This window comes from Pseudorasbora parva, chromosome 9 (assembly GCF_024679245.1).
Source record: "Pseudorasbora parva isolate DD20220531a chromosome 9, ASM2467924v1, whole genome shotgun sequence".
Classification (NCBI taxonomy): Eukaryota; Metazoa; Chordata; class Actinopteri; order Cypriniformes; family Gobionidae; genus Pseudorasbora; species Pseudorasbora parva.
In genome coordinates, this window is record NC_090180.1 from 14,147,770 (window position 1) to 14,163,801 (window position 16,032).

The 16,032-nt window shown below is 45.6% G+C and overlaps 1 protein-coding gene across 1 annotated transcript; it reads right to left on the bottom strand.

Annotated features, from left to right (window-relative positions):
* Positions 1-10,472: 10,472 nt before the first annotated feature.
* On the bottom strand, positions 10,473-15,190 carry LOC137089394 (uncharacterized). Its single transcript, XM_067452974.1, has 2 exons — positions 13,659-15,190; positions 10,473-10,865 (listed from the first exon to the last, which is right to left on the bottom strand). Exons 1-2 carry the CDS (start codon positions 14,793-14,795, stop codon positions 10,473-10,475), a joined length of 1,530 nt encoding a protein of 509 aa, XP_067309075.1. The 5' UTR covers positions 14,796-15,190.
* Positions 15,191-16,032: the final 842 nt, after the last annotated feature.

Below are 16,032 nucleotides of genomic sequence, written 5' to 3' on the forward strand. Positions count from 1 at the left end.
GCACTTACATGTTTTATTTCTGGGTTGAAAATGCTCTGCCGTGGGCATATTGTCCATTTGTCCATAATGCAGTTTTTATTTCTCTCAGAAGACAGTCTAAAAAGATTAAACCATAAGTATAAGTTCATTTCCATCATAAATCCTTTTAAATGTAATGCCAAACAGACTCATAGACTGGTTATATTTGATTATGGTCTAAACTTTTGTTCCATTTTGCTGTTAATGTCTTTTGAAATAAAGCTGTGAGCGTAATTGGGCACTAAGCTGTTTTGTGTGAAATTTCATGGGCGAAGGGCAAATGGCTGTTGTCAAGTTTGCTTCTCAATGCCTTTCCACTTCAGTGTGTTTTAAATGACTCTGATGCTGCGCTGGCATCTAGCTGACAGTGAAAGGAAGCCAATGTCTGAAACAAATGAGGAAATTAGTTTTTAATAATTCAGGGTTAATCATCCATTCAACAGGCCCCACTTCAATGCATGTCAGCTATATTGACATTCATGCTGCAAGTACATTTCTCTTCACTACGAATGTAAGATAAAGAAAAATGTTTTTCTTAAGCTTGTCAAAAAGAAATTTCTGAAATTAATTACAGACAAAGCTATGAATTCAAATGAAGTTTAGTGGGCTTTATGGATGTGTGCCATATAAATGAAATTAACATGGCGAATCAAGAGGTTTTAGTGATTTACGTTTAGTGATGACTGATCTAAAGTATGATGGTTTACTATAAAATCAGTGTATGATTTTGCCAGACATCACACATAAAAGACAACACTTCTAAAAAAAAAATGAATAAAAGTTGCATATAAAATAGAAGAAGAAGAAAAAGGATGCACAACATCCTTTTTTTTTACTGCTAAAATACTCATTGGTCCACACATAAAGATTAATATTTGACATGTTATAATGTTTTACTATATGATTATTAAGACATTATTTGAAAATAGATTCAATGACAAATTTGATCTGTTTTGTGGGTTATTGTGCATTCTCTCACAAACATCATGGACAGGAAATATAAGTTTATTCAGCCTTATTTATATTTATATCTGAGCATGTGAGCTGTGGAAATTTAAATAAGCCACAAAAATATTTAGGAAAAGGGGTGTTTCAACACATTTAGTTGATTTTCAGCTCAATTTGAAGGGTTTAACAGCTCTTTTCTAGAGTGTGAAAAAAAGCTGGAAGTTCCGGCGTAAATTTGTGTAAACTGTAATTTCATCTATAAACGACATCTGTTTAGTCAGGGTGTTTAGTCCATGCTGATCATACAGCCAGTTTCAGTCGTCTGTCATCTGAGGGAGGCTCCAGGCCTCTGCATGGTATTTCTGGATTAAACAGGGCTATTAAAAATTCAAGTGTGAAATGGAAAAATTATCTGGCTGCCGTTTCCTCAACATGCCCTCGGACCTACAACATGGGTGACGGCTTATCATTAATTTATGGCATATTAGCCAAAGAAATGAGAATCGGCCATGCAAAGTAAAGCAAGGATCATCCTCTTGTGAGAGGCAATGTGGAAAGCGTCCCGAGACGCTGCTTATAGCAAGACATTGCTTTTGCTGGTCTGTCCGTTACACCAACTTTTCTTCATTGTTGTTCTCAGCAATCCCTCACATGCAGTGAATTATTTATTTATTTATTACTAGTTTAAATGAGCTAAAGCAACACAATTTCTATACATTTTGTCCTAACTTAATTTGATTTTGTTCAACAGTTACATAAGTTAAATTGAAATTGACTTAAACCGTTTGTGTTGAGATTACATAAATGATTTGTGATACATTAACTGAAACTGGGTGGGGTGTGTTATTTCCCAGCATGCTTTGCATATGGCTAAATCAAGAGAGGGTATATGTGGTTATTTTATATGTAATAGTTTTATTTTATGGATTTTTGAACACTTGATTGAGTTTAATATTCAGTTATGTGGGAATTATTAGAACAATTTAAATGACAGTGTGACCATGGAGAAGAGTGGAGCAGCTGTGGACTAAAACAACTAATGCCATTGCTGAAGAAGTTCTTTTAAGTAATTTAAGATGCTAATGTATTATATTGTTCTTAGCTAAAAAATTGACAACTAGCTGGTGCATATTATAATTCAGTTGTGTAACATTAAAATATATGAAATTGAAGTGGATGAATGAATATATGAAATTGATGCCTGGATCATGTCAGGGAGCCAAATAAAATTCACTTTGAGACTATTTAATTTGGTCACTTAAAATGTATCCAGTCGATGATGTTGAAGTTACATTAAAAAATTATGTTGTTTTTTTTAACTTAATTGATTCATGTGGGACTGATGTACACAATTAAATCATGTAAATCCAACTCACTTTTTTTCAGTGTGGAAAGAAAGTGTTAATAAAGAGATCTGTGTGAACTTTCTCTTTAAGTGTAATTAATCATCACTGTCTGCGTGCTACATGAAGCTTCCTATATAATCACTCCTCTTAAAAACACTGACAGCATTTTCACTTTAGTTATAAAACACAGAACAGTTCTTGTTGTTCCTGTCAGAGGAACGCATAGCAAGCTGAGATGCCTGCACATACTGTCTTGACATTGCTTGTGACGTATCACCTCATGCACTAACAGTACATGATGGCTGTAAACAATATTTATGTTCTTTTTGATTGTTATTGATCTCTTTATTGATCTCTTTCCACGAATAATGTACACTTTTGTGTCCATTTTGTATTGTCAAGCTAAACCTTTCATGTCCTTATTATTACATGTTTATTTCTTTAAACCCTGTTACCTATTGTGGCATTTTTTTCTTTTATTTAATAGATTTAATGTTTATCGTTGTAATGTAACTAAATAACACAAATATGGTAACAGGGTTGCACAAATAGAAATAAAGAGTATAAGAGTTTATGTTTTGAAGATTAATCTAAGAAAAAATATGTTCTAAAACCTTTTATCTTTTGTTTCCATTATTCTATTAATGTCAAATGGTATTTGTTGTAATTTACACTGTTAAAGAGTTGGTTTCTCAAGCTAAACATGGCCAAAAAAAAAACAAAACAAAAAAACTAGTTGGACGCATGGCGGAGCATTCTGTGCCATACTCCTTCAGGATTCAAACAACTTTCGAAACATTTTTTTTTCCGTGTATGACATCACTTTTATGGGCACTTCTCCCGGATGAATGTGTGCAAGAGCGAGATCGCACCCATCAACAGGCTTCATTCGGGTTACGGAAGCTGTCGGTGGCACTGTCAGTTTGTTTTTAAACCAAGAGATCAACGTCACTAAATTAGTGCGTTTTGGTTGTGAGGGAAAGATATCTTCGTTCAGCTTTCCAAATAACCCAGTGTTAAGGAAACAGTGGATGCAGTATTTTTTTTCTTGTTTTTTTTTTGTTGTTTTTTTTCTCGGAGCAACAAGAGTTCTGTATGTGCAACAGTGTTTTTTGTTGCACACTGCATTAGGGGTGTGACGGTTAGTATATAACCGTGAGACCGACGGTTATAGCTAAACACCGTCATTAGAACTCTATAACCGCCTGTGGTGTGGCAAGCAGCGGGGCGAGGGACCGCGAGAGCGGGCCGGTGATTAACGTTCACGAGTGCCAGCTGCGTGGCACACCGGTCTCGTCTCGCGGCCATGTGGCGGGAGCATATAAGGAGGAGCAAGGACAGCGGAAGACGAGAGAGGACCAGGCCTGGAATTTTATGTTATGTTTTGTTTATGTGTTTGTGGGCAGTCGTCCGTGAGGGGCTGCCCACGTTTTATTTTGTGTGTGTTTGCGGACAGTCGTCCGTGAGGGGCTGTCCGCGGTTTTACTTTCGTTTTGCTTATTTCTTTTGAATTAATAAATGTTGTTAAACGTTCGCCGGTTCCCGCCTCCTTCCTTCCCATGAACGAACTGTATTACATTGGTGCCGAAACCCGGGAGGAAGGAGGGACGCGCTGTCGGAGAGCCCTCGCTGCTGAGGGGGATCGCGGTGCTGAGGAGTTCGGGCAGCGCGGATGATGAAAGACCGCGAGGGCTGCCCGAGGCGATGGTGCTGGAGCGAGGAAGGTGGGCCAGAGACCTCGCTGCCGTGCCCCTGGGTCGAGGTGGGGTGGCTGCCGTCCGAGAGGGAGCGGAGGAGTCGCCGCGCTTGCCGTGAGCCGGAGCCTGCTGCCATCCGCCTGAGAGGGGAGGAGCAGGGAGCGAGGGGCTCGCTGCCGGGTCCCTCAGAAGGAGGAGTCACCGCCGGCCGCCAGGGGGCGGAGGAGGATCGAGCTGCCCACCAGGCGTCCAGTGCCATCGCACAGCACCGCGAGGAAGAGCCTCTCGGCGGGCGGAGGGCCGAACAGCAGTGTGTCTGGGAACCGGACCAGAATTTTTTTTTTTTCCCCTTCTTTCTTTTTTCCCTCTCTCCCCTCTCTCGTCCGCGGGCTCCGTGGGCTCCTCGTGCTCCCGTCTACATTTCTCTCGCCTCTCTGTCCTTACCCCCGGGTGCCGCGGCCGCCGTGATCGGCCCCCCCGGGAGAGGGGGGGAGGGGGAGTAGAGCGCCGTCTCGGGAGTGCCCCCCGGCCTGCGAGAGGCGATGGGGGTATGTGGTGTGGCAAGCAGCGGGGCGAGGGACCGCGAGAGCGGGCCGGTGATTAACGTTCACGAGTGCCAGCTGCGTGGCACACCGGTCTCGTCTCGCGGCCATGTGGCGGGAGCATATAAGGAGGAGCAAGGACAGCGGAAGACGAGAGAGGACCAGGCCTGGAATTTTATGTTATGTTTTGTTTATGTGTTTGTGGGCAGTCGTCCGTGAGGGGCTGCCCACGTTTTATTTTGTGTGTGTTTGCGGACAGTCGTCCGTGAGGGGCTGTCCGCGGTTTTACTTTCGTTTTGCTTATTTCTTTTGAATTAATAAATGTTGTTAAACGTTCGCCGGTTCCCGCCTCCTTCCTTCCCATGAACGAACTGTATTACACCGCCAAAACCGTATTATTAAAATATTTTTTACAAACATAAAAAAAAAAAAAAAAAAGATGCACTCCGGGGAGAAATTGTATCAGCTGACGAGGGAAACGGAGACGAAGTTAGTGGTGCTTCAGAGGCTGCTACAGCTGGAGATGATTCGGGAGAGGTGTCAGAAATCTTGGCGACCATCATCTCCTTAATAAATGGAGGTCTGAAATCTCTGCCCCTTTACCGATCAGAGCGCGCGCTGACACAGAGTTAACCCGCTATCTCCAAGAACAACCCCACTGACACAGAGTTAACCCGCTATCTCCAAGAACAACCCGCGCTGACACAGAGTTAACCCGCTATCTCCAAGAACAACCCGCGCTGACACAGAGTTAACCCGCTATCTCCAAGAACAACCCGCGCTGACACAGAGTTAACCCGCTATCTCCAAGAACAAGCCGCGCTGACACAGAGTTAACCTGCTATCTCCAAGAACAACCCGCGCTGACACAGAGTTAACCCGCTATCTCCAAGAACAACCCGCGCTGACACGGAGTTAACCCGCTATCTCCAAGAACAACCCGCGCTGACACAGAGTTAACCCGCTATCTCCAAGAACAACCCCACTGACACAGAGTTAACCTGCTATCTCCAAGAACAACCCCACTGACACAGAGTTAACCCGCTATCTCCAAGAACAACCCGTACTGACTATACTCTTATAGCAAAATTGGCACGTAAATACACCAACATGTGTATTTACGTGTGCGTCCTTATGACGTACCCAGCGCGCGCTGCGCTCACATGCACTAAGCTAATGTTGACAAGAGAGGGATGAACTTTTTATTTCGTAAGAAGTTGTGAAGATAATGTTGGCATAATGACACTGTCTCTAAACCTACACTTGTAAGCAAACAATCAATTACTTCAACTGCGCCTGACATTAAAATGTACTTTTTCTAAGTTTATTATTACACTTTAGAACAAATAAATAGCTTAAAACCGTATAAGTCCTGGTGGCCGTTGAGAGTTGCTATGGCACCCGTAAACAAATTCCAGCTGCTTGAGAGGACGGCGTCGACATCTGATGCCGTAGACAAACTGAAAACTGTGATGATTGCATAGTGGCACTTCATACCGATTAAGTTGATAACCTGCTGTTTCAAACATTAAGTTAACAATTTATTTTTCCATACAGGCTGTGGCCTGAGTCCTGTTTATGACTGTCAGACTGTTAATGCATTTTTTATTCAAACTAAGTTGTCCTATAACAGACGAACATTCTGTTCCACAAAACGTTCCATGAAAAATGTTACAAAAAACTCTGAGAACGTTCCCTGCATGATACATTCTTTCACTGACCATTTGAAGAAAATGAAAATATCTTTTCGGGTCTTATTTTGTAACCCGCTTGTGGAAAGTACAAGCACTTTTCTGGGCAGAAAATAAGCCATTTGTATTGATTTCACACAGTACGCTAGAACAATTGTCAAATGTTTATGCTCAGAACTCTGCAGGATATTAAATCCAGCTGACACTGGAGTGCATAACACTTCACATTACAGTTCTGGTTGAAGGAGCTGACCCATGTCTGTTTTGTTACTGTTCCCTAATTAAAAGTTAAAATGCAAATGAAGGCAGAGGAAGTGTGGGAATGATGTGATGTCACTATAAGTATGAGGTCATAGCTAATGGCTCCACTCTTTGCTGCCATTGCACCTGTTGTAAAACAAAGTTTCGATTTCAATGTTTGGTTCAGTTTCCCCTGATTTTAGCTGCAGCCAAAGCTTGTTTTCTCATAATTTTTCCTATTATCTAATCTCTTAGTGGGTGCGCTGTGGGTTCATGTGACAGGCATATGTGAGGAAGTAGAGTCAGTCATTAGTGAAAGCGAGGCACTTATGAATTATGCTCTTTGTTTGAGTGCTTGCCCGGGGGACACACGGCACAGCGATTGAACAGCAATCACGGGCAAAGAGCAATTCAAGTTCAGAGGTCAACTAAAAGATTGTTTACATCTTCGAAGTTAAGTTCTCTTGTTCTTGTACTTTGTTTTACTTTCATCCATATTTTTGGAGTTTGGGGATCAGTGAACATATGGTGGAGCACACCATCACTCCCATTGTTTCACGAGTTCACATTTACATATAATTTATAGAGAGTAAATTTAAATGCATACTTGGCATGCTGTCTGGGGGGAGGGCTTCAAGCTCAGAATTTGGCCCAAACCCAGAGTACCCCCCGTGTAAGTAAGTGGTTTGAACTTAAAGTGTGAAGAAGGGGTGGTGGAGGGATGCTGATAAACTCTCAACAAACGGAGGTTAGATTGCTGCGTATATATACCTCTTATTGTGGATTAGTAGCTAAGTGCTCTCCAGTTGTGTCAATTATCTGAACCCAATCCCTACCGAACCTTGATTTTTGTTTATTGTGTCCCGTTTTCCAGTTGTGTTATCTCTCAAAGGATGCGTGTCATGTTTAGTGTGAGCACAAGGCTTTCTTTTGGGTGTTTCTACATGTCACATGCATTGTACATTGTACACGCCACCTCGCATTTACCGGAATCTTGAGATGACCGCACGTTACGTTGTGTTCGGAGCTGTTCACGTCCTCGAACTGGGGATTATCCGTTTCTATAGCGACAGTTGGCTAAACGAATCTGTTGGTTAAAAGAATGCTGTAATTTAATTTAGAATTTTAATTTAAAATGTACACTTATTTTTTAAATTACATTTTATTACATTTTACTGAAACTAAATTACAGCATTCTTTCACGCAGGTTCATTTAGCCGACTGTCGCTATAGAAACGGATAATCCCCAGTTCGACGTGAACACAATAGGAGTAACATTGGAGTGTTATGCAAATGCATTATTATTACATTTTCATTTATTTAGGTTGTAATTACAAGAATAGCCTAGGCTTTCTAACTCGCGACATGTCTTTTGTTTATGTTCACATTACTTTAGGCCCTTTAGTGCCACAGCCTACCTGAGCATTGATTCTGACCATGTTCATCCCTTTATGACCACCATGTACTCTGATGGCTACTTCCAGCAGGATGATGCACCATGTCACAAAGCTTGAATCATTTCAAATTGGTTTCTTGAACATGACAATCAGTTCACTGTACTAAAATGACCCTCACAGACACCAGATCTCAACCCATCAGAGCATCTTTGGGATGTGGTGGGACAGGAGCTTCATGCCCTGGATGTGCATCCCACAAATCTCTATCAACTTCAAGATGCTATCCTATCAATAAGGGCCAACATTTAAAATAAAAAAAAAAGGCTTTCAGCACCTTGTTGAATCAATGCCATGTAGAATTAAGGCAGTTCTGAAGGCAAAAGGGGGTCAAACACAGTATTAGTATGGTGTTCCTAATAATTCTTTAGGTAAGTATAGCCTAATATTATACTAATGATTCATGTATTTACTGCTTTCACATCATGTCTGTTACAGTAGCACAGGCCACATACACATCATAGTTTCTCCTCATCTGGGATTCAAACCCAGAAAATTGCACTTCTGTGTAAATCCGTTTACAGATGATAGGTTAAGCTATTCTCAGGCAAAGTGAAACCACAAAGAAGAAGAAAAATTTCATTTTTTAGCCTTTTTAATGAACACATCTTCATGATTAAGACCAAACACACCATAACGTGATTTTCTATATTTTTTAATCAGACACCAATCAAAGATTTCACTCCCAAAACGTTGCACAGTGTATAAGGCATAATTAGTTAAAGTGCACAATGTTCTGATGATCAAAATATAAATGACTTCCACCAAAGTGTTTTCCCAAACTTTGTAGGGATTTGCCGAGAGACAAAATGGAGTAGTGCAGTGTTTGGTTGCACCATTGATTGATTACAAATGTCAGGCCCCTAATCAATCTACACATTCAACATATGTGAATTAATTATGACCATACAAAATTTTATAGAAAATGCTCCACAAAACAGCGATGAGATGCAGTTATTAAGCAGCTGCAGAAGATCATTATCTCAGCACGCTTTTGCTTCTAAAGAAATGGCGTTGCTTCTCATCACTGGATATGTTTGGAATGTGCGAGTGTTGAACGTTGCAAACAACAGATTTTAATGTCATACAAAAATTGCAGCCACTTGAATCATGCTGCTCTCGCAACTTTGTGAGAGATGTGATTTTTCATTTGTTTTGATCAGCCAGGAAAGAAAGAGGAATCTGGTAAGCACAATAACAACCAGGCCTTGGAAAATTGAAGCTTGGCACTTCTGACAAGCTGTAACAGAAAGAGATAAATCTGTCACTTTGAATGAAAAATTTCTGCCCAGATATACACTGAACGATACTAGCCAGGGAAAAGCAGATGAAGAATCAGGTACACTACTGAGGCGTAACCCGTAGATATTGTTGAAAGGTACAAGAGCGGTTTATTCCTGTTATGTGTGATGAAGAGAGCGAGGAATTTGAAAAAAAAAGGCCTTGGGACTCTTTAACTTTAAATGCTCACTCAAGCTATTTTTTTGAGTTTCATGAGTAATGCTTCTGAGAGAATGGTCCCTTTTAAACAGAAGGAGAGAGAAACAGGCTTTCAAGGAGTTCTTGTGATATTTTGTGAATTAATGTTTTCTTTTTTTTTTTTGAAATATCACTGCATGTAGGAAGCAAGTTTTGTGAGGCCCTGCATCTTGTTGCAAGTGTAAAAAAAGAAAAAAGAAAGAAAACTTCATTACATCACAAATATAAACCATTACATTGCACAGCCACAATTACAACAATGATTATGTCATTTGTGTGATAGCAAACAGTCAACATTATACTAAACCAATATTATCAAGGTTATCAATATAATTGAAAAGGCATTTGCAGGTTTGGTTCAATTAAAACAATTTTTAGTGCAAATGATCTGGTTCATGGGTGTGTTCACAAGGTTTGGTTCAATCAAAACGAACCCTGGTGCAATTGCACTGTTAGCCGATTGCGGTTTATTTGAATAGTTATGCCATTTGAACACTGGTGTGCACCAAACAAGCAGACAACGTCTGTTGAAAAGATAGGTCTCAATCCGCTTTCAAATGAACTGTGTTGTGATTTTAAAAATATATGAACGCAACATTAAACAAAAACAGGAAGATGATACCCTAAAAAGGACAAAATACTCACGCATACCTGTCTTCACATCATAAAAGCAGACTGTGGTTCGGGTCAAGGATGTAAGGAAGAAGGCAGGGTCGGCGTTGCTGGGACTCGTCACTTTTATTACTCTTTTACTTTCAAACAAAACACGTGCTCGAGGGCACATCAACTCATTAGATTTCACACACAGGTTTCAACACTCTGCACTGCTATCACTCTCCAGACAGGCTGCGCTCCGAGTCCCAGTCCAAACTCTCTCTCCCTCGTCTCTCTCTGCTGTGGCTTATAAGCCGTCTCTCCACGCCAACTACTGCAATCAGAGACAGGTGTTAGTCATTTGCACTTAACCCACTTACGCCCCGCTCGGCTCCGCCTCCTCTCTCCCTCTGCCGATCCCGCAAAACCACGCCTCCCCTGCCACATACCCCCACCGCCCGACTCAGGCCGGGGAGCCATCCGGCCTGCAGCCTCCCCCCCCCCCCCCCCTCCGGGAGAGGAAGTCAGCCACAGCCATCTGAGCACCCGGCCTGTGGACCACCTTGAATTTAAATGGCTGTAAAGCTAGATACCACCGGGTGATCCGCGCGTTGGTATCCTTCATGCGGTGGAGCCACTGCAGAGGGGCGTGGTCCGAACAGAGGGTGAACTCCCGCCCCAGGAGGTAGTAGCGAAGGGTGAGGACGGCCCACCTGATGGCTAAACATTCTTTCTCTATGGTGCTGTACACCGCCTCCCTCTTAGAGAGCTTACGGCTGATGTACAGCACCGGCCGTTCCTCACCCTCCACCTCCTGGGACAGGACGGCGCCCAACCCCCTGTCCGACGCGTCGGTCTGCAGAATAAAAGGGAGAGAAAAATTAGGAGCCTGTAAGAGCGGACCACCACACAGAGCAGCCTTTATCTGGGTAAAAGCCTGCTGGCACCGCTCCGTCCACTGAACCGTATCTGGTACCTCTTTTTTAGTTAGATCAGTCAGCGGGCTAGCGAGGTCCGAATAATTAGGCACAAACCGTCTATAATATCCCGCTAGCCCCAGGAACTGTCTAACCTCCTTTTTGGTCTTGGGTCTCGGAGAAGTCGCAACTGCCGCTGTCTTATCAATTTGGGGACGCACCTGCCCATGACCCAAGTGGAAGCCCAGATACTTTACTTCTACCCGCCCAATCGCACACTTCTTCGGGTTGGCGGTTAGCCCCGCCCTCCTCAGCGACTTCAGTACAGCACGCAGATGCTGCATATGGCGTTGCCAGTCCGTACTGTAGATGATAATGTCATCTAGATAGGCAGCGGCATATGCAGCGTGCGGCCGGAGAATCCTGTCCATCAGTCGCTGGAAGGTTGCGGGGGCCCCGAACAACCCGAACGGAAGCGTGACAAATTGGTGCAATCCGAACGGCGTGGTAAAAGCGGTCTTTTCTTTAGACATTGGAGACAAGGGGATCTGCCAATATCCCTTCGTTAAGTCCAGCGTCGAATAAAAGCGAGCGGTCCCTAGCCGATCAAGCAATTCGTCCACCCTTGGCATTGGATACGCATCGAATTTTGACACCGCGTTGACTTTCCGATAATCTACACAGAATCGCACGGAGCCGTCCGTTTTGGGCACCAAAACTATCGGGCTCGCCCAATCACTGTTAGATTCTTCTATTACCCCCATGTCCAGCATCGCCTCTAATTCGTCCTGCACTACCTTCTTTTTATGTTCCGGTAGTCTATATGGCCGACTGCGAACCACCACGCCCGGCTCCGTCTCAACGTGGTGTTGGATGAGGTCAGTCCGCCCCGGTAGGGGCGAGAACACGTCGGCAAACTCGGCCTGTAGTTGTTTCACGTCAGTGAGCTGCGAGGGTGAGAGGTGATCCCCCCCCGAGGCCAGAGCGAGAGAATGAGGCTTTTGGACCGCCTCCGGCCCGAGATCCTCCTCCCCGCCCACTACCGTCGCTAGCATCACTGACTCCGCCTCTGACCATTTTTTTAAGAGGTTGAGGTGGTAGATTTGACGTGCCCCGTCCCTATCTGACCGGCTCACCTCATAGTTGAGTTCTCCGACTCGCCGCGTGACCACAAAGGGTCCTTGCCACTTTGCGAGCAATTTCGAGCTGGACGTGGGCAGCAATACAAGCACTTTATCTCCCTGTGAAAATTGTCGCAGCTTCGCACCTCTGTTGTAGAGCTGTTTCTGTCTGTCCTGAGCCTGGAGCAAATTCTCCATGGATAGCCGCCCCAAAGTGTGGAGTTTTGCTCTTAGGTCCAGGACATACTGAATTTCGTTCTTACTCGCTGAAGGCCCGTCCTCCCAAGCCTCTCTAAGGACGTCCAGCACCCCCCGCGGCTGGCGCCCATAGAGCAGCTCGAAGGGGGAAAACCCCGTGGAGGCTTGGGGGACCTCGCGAACAGCGAACAACAGAGGCTCAAGCCATTTATCCCAATTCTTGGCGTCTTCGTGAACGAACTTACGAATCATGGTTTTTAACGTGCGATTAAAACGTTCCACCAGACCATCTGTCTGTGGGTGATAGACGCTGGTACGGATCGCCTTAATGCCCAATAATTCGTATAGTTCGCGGATCGTCCGTGACATAAACGCCGTGCCTTGATCGGTGAGAATCTCTTTCGGGATTCCCACCCGGGAGATTAATGAAAACAGAGCGCTCGCCACACTTTTCGCCGAAATCGTGCGGAGAGGAACTGCTTCGGGATATCGCGTTGCGTAGTCCACGAGCACCAACGCAAAGCGATGTCCCCGTGCGGACCGTTCCAATGGCCCGATGAGGTCCATACCAATTCTTTCGAAGGGGGCCTGCATTAATGGGAGAGGGCACAACGGTGCTTTTGGGGTGGCCGGTGGGTTCACCAACTGACATTCCCGACAAGACGCACACCACTGGCGTACATTCTCGTGAATGCCCGGCCAAAAGAATCGGGCCATGAGACGGTTTAATGTGGCCGTTTGACCTAAATGCCCCGCCATTGGATTAGAATGAGCCGTCTGGAAAAGCATTTCCCGGCGGCTTTTTGGTATTAACAATTGCGTTGTATCTTGCTTTGACTGGGTGTCTTGGACCACCCGATACAAGCGGTTATTTATTACTGAGAAGTACGGATAGGAGAGCGGTTGTTCAGGGTGGACGCGGTGGCCGTCGATGGAGCGGACCTGAGCAAAGGCATTTTTGAGCGTCTCGTCCCGGGACTGTTCCAAGGGAAAGTCATCGCGCTCTGAGAAGATGGGCGGACCCATTGCGCTCGGTTCCCCTGGAACTGCCCCCGGCGGTCCCGAATCCACCTCGCCCGCCTGCGCAACCGCTATCCTCCCACCTCCGTTCTTCCCCCAAGAGGCATCCACACATAAGTGCCCTAATAATTTATTAAACGCTGGCCAATTCGTCCCCAGAATTATGGGATGCCGGAGGCGCGGGTTAACTGCAACCTCAACACTATGCGTTTGACCCCTAAATTGGATATCCACGGGCACCAACGGATAGTCCACCACTTCCCCGTGCACACACCTCACCTTAACCATGCGGCTGTTATCCAATGCCCTAGGTGAAATCAGGCTTTGATGGATGGAGGTTTGGTTACACCCCGAATCCACCAAAGCCTGATAGGTACCCCCCTTGATACTCACGGGTATCTGGTACAGGCCAGCTTGATCGGGGGCGGCTTGTGGCGCGTCGGGGACCCGGACCAGCGTCCCCACATCCATCATCGGACACCGATCAATAAAGTGTCCCGGGTCCCCACAGCGCCAACAAGCCGGCCCAGGCCTCCCCGCCGCCCTAGTGGCTGGAAGTGGGTCCAGCCCTTGGCGTGGAGAGAGGGACGGAGATAAGGATCCCGGGAAGGGATCTAGGCTCCCTCCTCCCCGGGCCGCCGGCCGGGGAGTCGCCGCTGTCTCGGCCGCGGGCCCCGTTCTCCACCTCGGCGCCGGCCGGGGCGGCACTCCAGCTCTGGACCTGGGAGCGGGGACAGGTTTAGAGAGAGACGGGGCGGGGTTAGGAGGAGAGAGAGAGAGAGAAGAGAGAGAGAGAGAAGCCGCTGGCAAGGGCTCGCCGACCCCGTGGCACGCCACCATCTGGTCTTCCGCCAACTGGATGGCCTGGTCCAGCGACGCCGGGCGGTGGCACTGGACCCACTGCGCGGTCTTCCTCGGAAGCCGCGCGACGAATTGCTCCAGCACCACGCGATCGATGATCCCCTCGGCGTCGCATTCTCCGGCCATCAGCCACTTGCGGCACGAGTCCCGGAGCTGGTGCGCGAAGATGAAGGGCCGGCCGGACTCTTCGAGCGCCAGTGTCCGGAACCGCTGGCGGTGCTGTTCCGGTGTCCGGCCGACCCGCTGCAGGATGGCGCGCTTGAGGTCGTCGTAGACCAGGAGGTTCTTGACTGGCAGTTGGTGGGCGGCTACCTGCGCCTCTCCCGATAGCAGGGGCAGGAGCCGCATTGGCCAGTCCTCCTTGGGCCAGTCCCGAGCGGCGGCGGACCTCTCGAAGAGGTCGATGAACGCCTCCGGGTCGTCCATCGGTCCCATCTTCGAGAGCGCGATGGTGGCGGCTGAGTCGCTGGTGGGTTTGGGACTGGCCTGAACCTCCCGGTCCATCCAGCTCCGGAACAGCTCGCGGTCCTCATGCTGGGCCTGGAGGAGCGCCTCAAATCTTTTTTGCTGCTCCTCCCTGACGGCCCGCAGATCTTGATGAGTCTCCTGGTGGAGGCCCGCGAGCGATTGCACTAGGTCCGCAAGTGGGTGGCGGGATGGAGTTTCCATGGCGGCGTGCACACTTCTTCCTCCCGGGTTTCGGCACCAGTGTGGTTCGGGTCAAGGATGTAAGGAAGAAGGCGGGGTCGGCGTTGCTGGGACTCGTCACTTTTATTACTCTTTTACTTTCAAACAAAACACGTGCTCGAGGGCACATCAACTCATTAGATTTCACACACAGGTTTCAACACTCTGCACTGCTATCACTCTCCAGACAGGCTGCGCTCCGAGTCCCAGTCCAAACTCTCTCTCCCTCGTCTCTCTCTGCTGTGGCTTATAAGCCGTCTCTCCACGCCAACTACTGCAATCAGAGACAGGTGTTAGTCATTTGCACTTAACCCACTTACGCCCCGCTCGGCTCCGCCTCCTCTCTCCCTCTGCCGATCCCGCAAAACCACGCCTCCCCTGCCACACAGACTTATCAGGTTGTTGACATATCCCTTTGCCTTTAGGTTCGGTATCTTTAGGTTCAGTGCTAAAAAAGCCTTAAATCTAAACCAAACGATTAAACTGGTAGCACTTTACAATAGGGGAGCACTAAATTCATTATTTAATGCTTAACTAATGCACAGATAATCATGGGTTAATGCTTTACTAATGGTGAACTAACCTATTTATTAATGATTACTCCTTTAGCAACTAATGAAAATTCTACATGATTAATTGAAGGACTAAATCAGTAAATTGTTATTTAATTAAATATATGTCATAATGTATTAATTCCTTAAAAACATATTATATTAACTAATAATTTTAATTAACGTGTTAATTACCACAACGGGTTAAAGCCATGCATTTCAACTTTCAGTTGTCTGCTTTAGTTAATCATTAGCTAATGATTTATAAAGGTATCATGTTATGATTTTACTTGTTGGGGCACATGACTATTAACTAATTGATTAAGTAATATATATAATGAATAATATGTGTGGTGAGCGTTCTGGTGCAAATGGCTGCCGTCACAACATCCAGGTGGATGCTACACATTGGTGGTGGTTGAGGAGATTCCCCCTTCTATGTAATGCGCTTTGAGTGCCTAGAAAAGCGCTATATAAATGTAATAAATTATATAAATAAATACAAAATGTATAATATGTAATTGTGGTTATGGGTTTTGAATACATTTTGAAATAGTTAATAGTCATGTGCCCCAACAAGTAAAGTCATAACATAATGATACCTTTATAAATCATTAAATGTTCTATATATTTCAGAAGGAAGCAGAATCTCATTGAACCCCATGTTA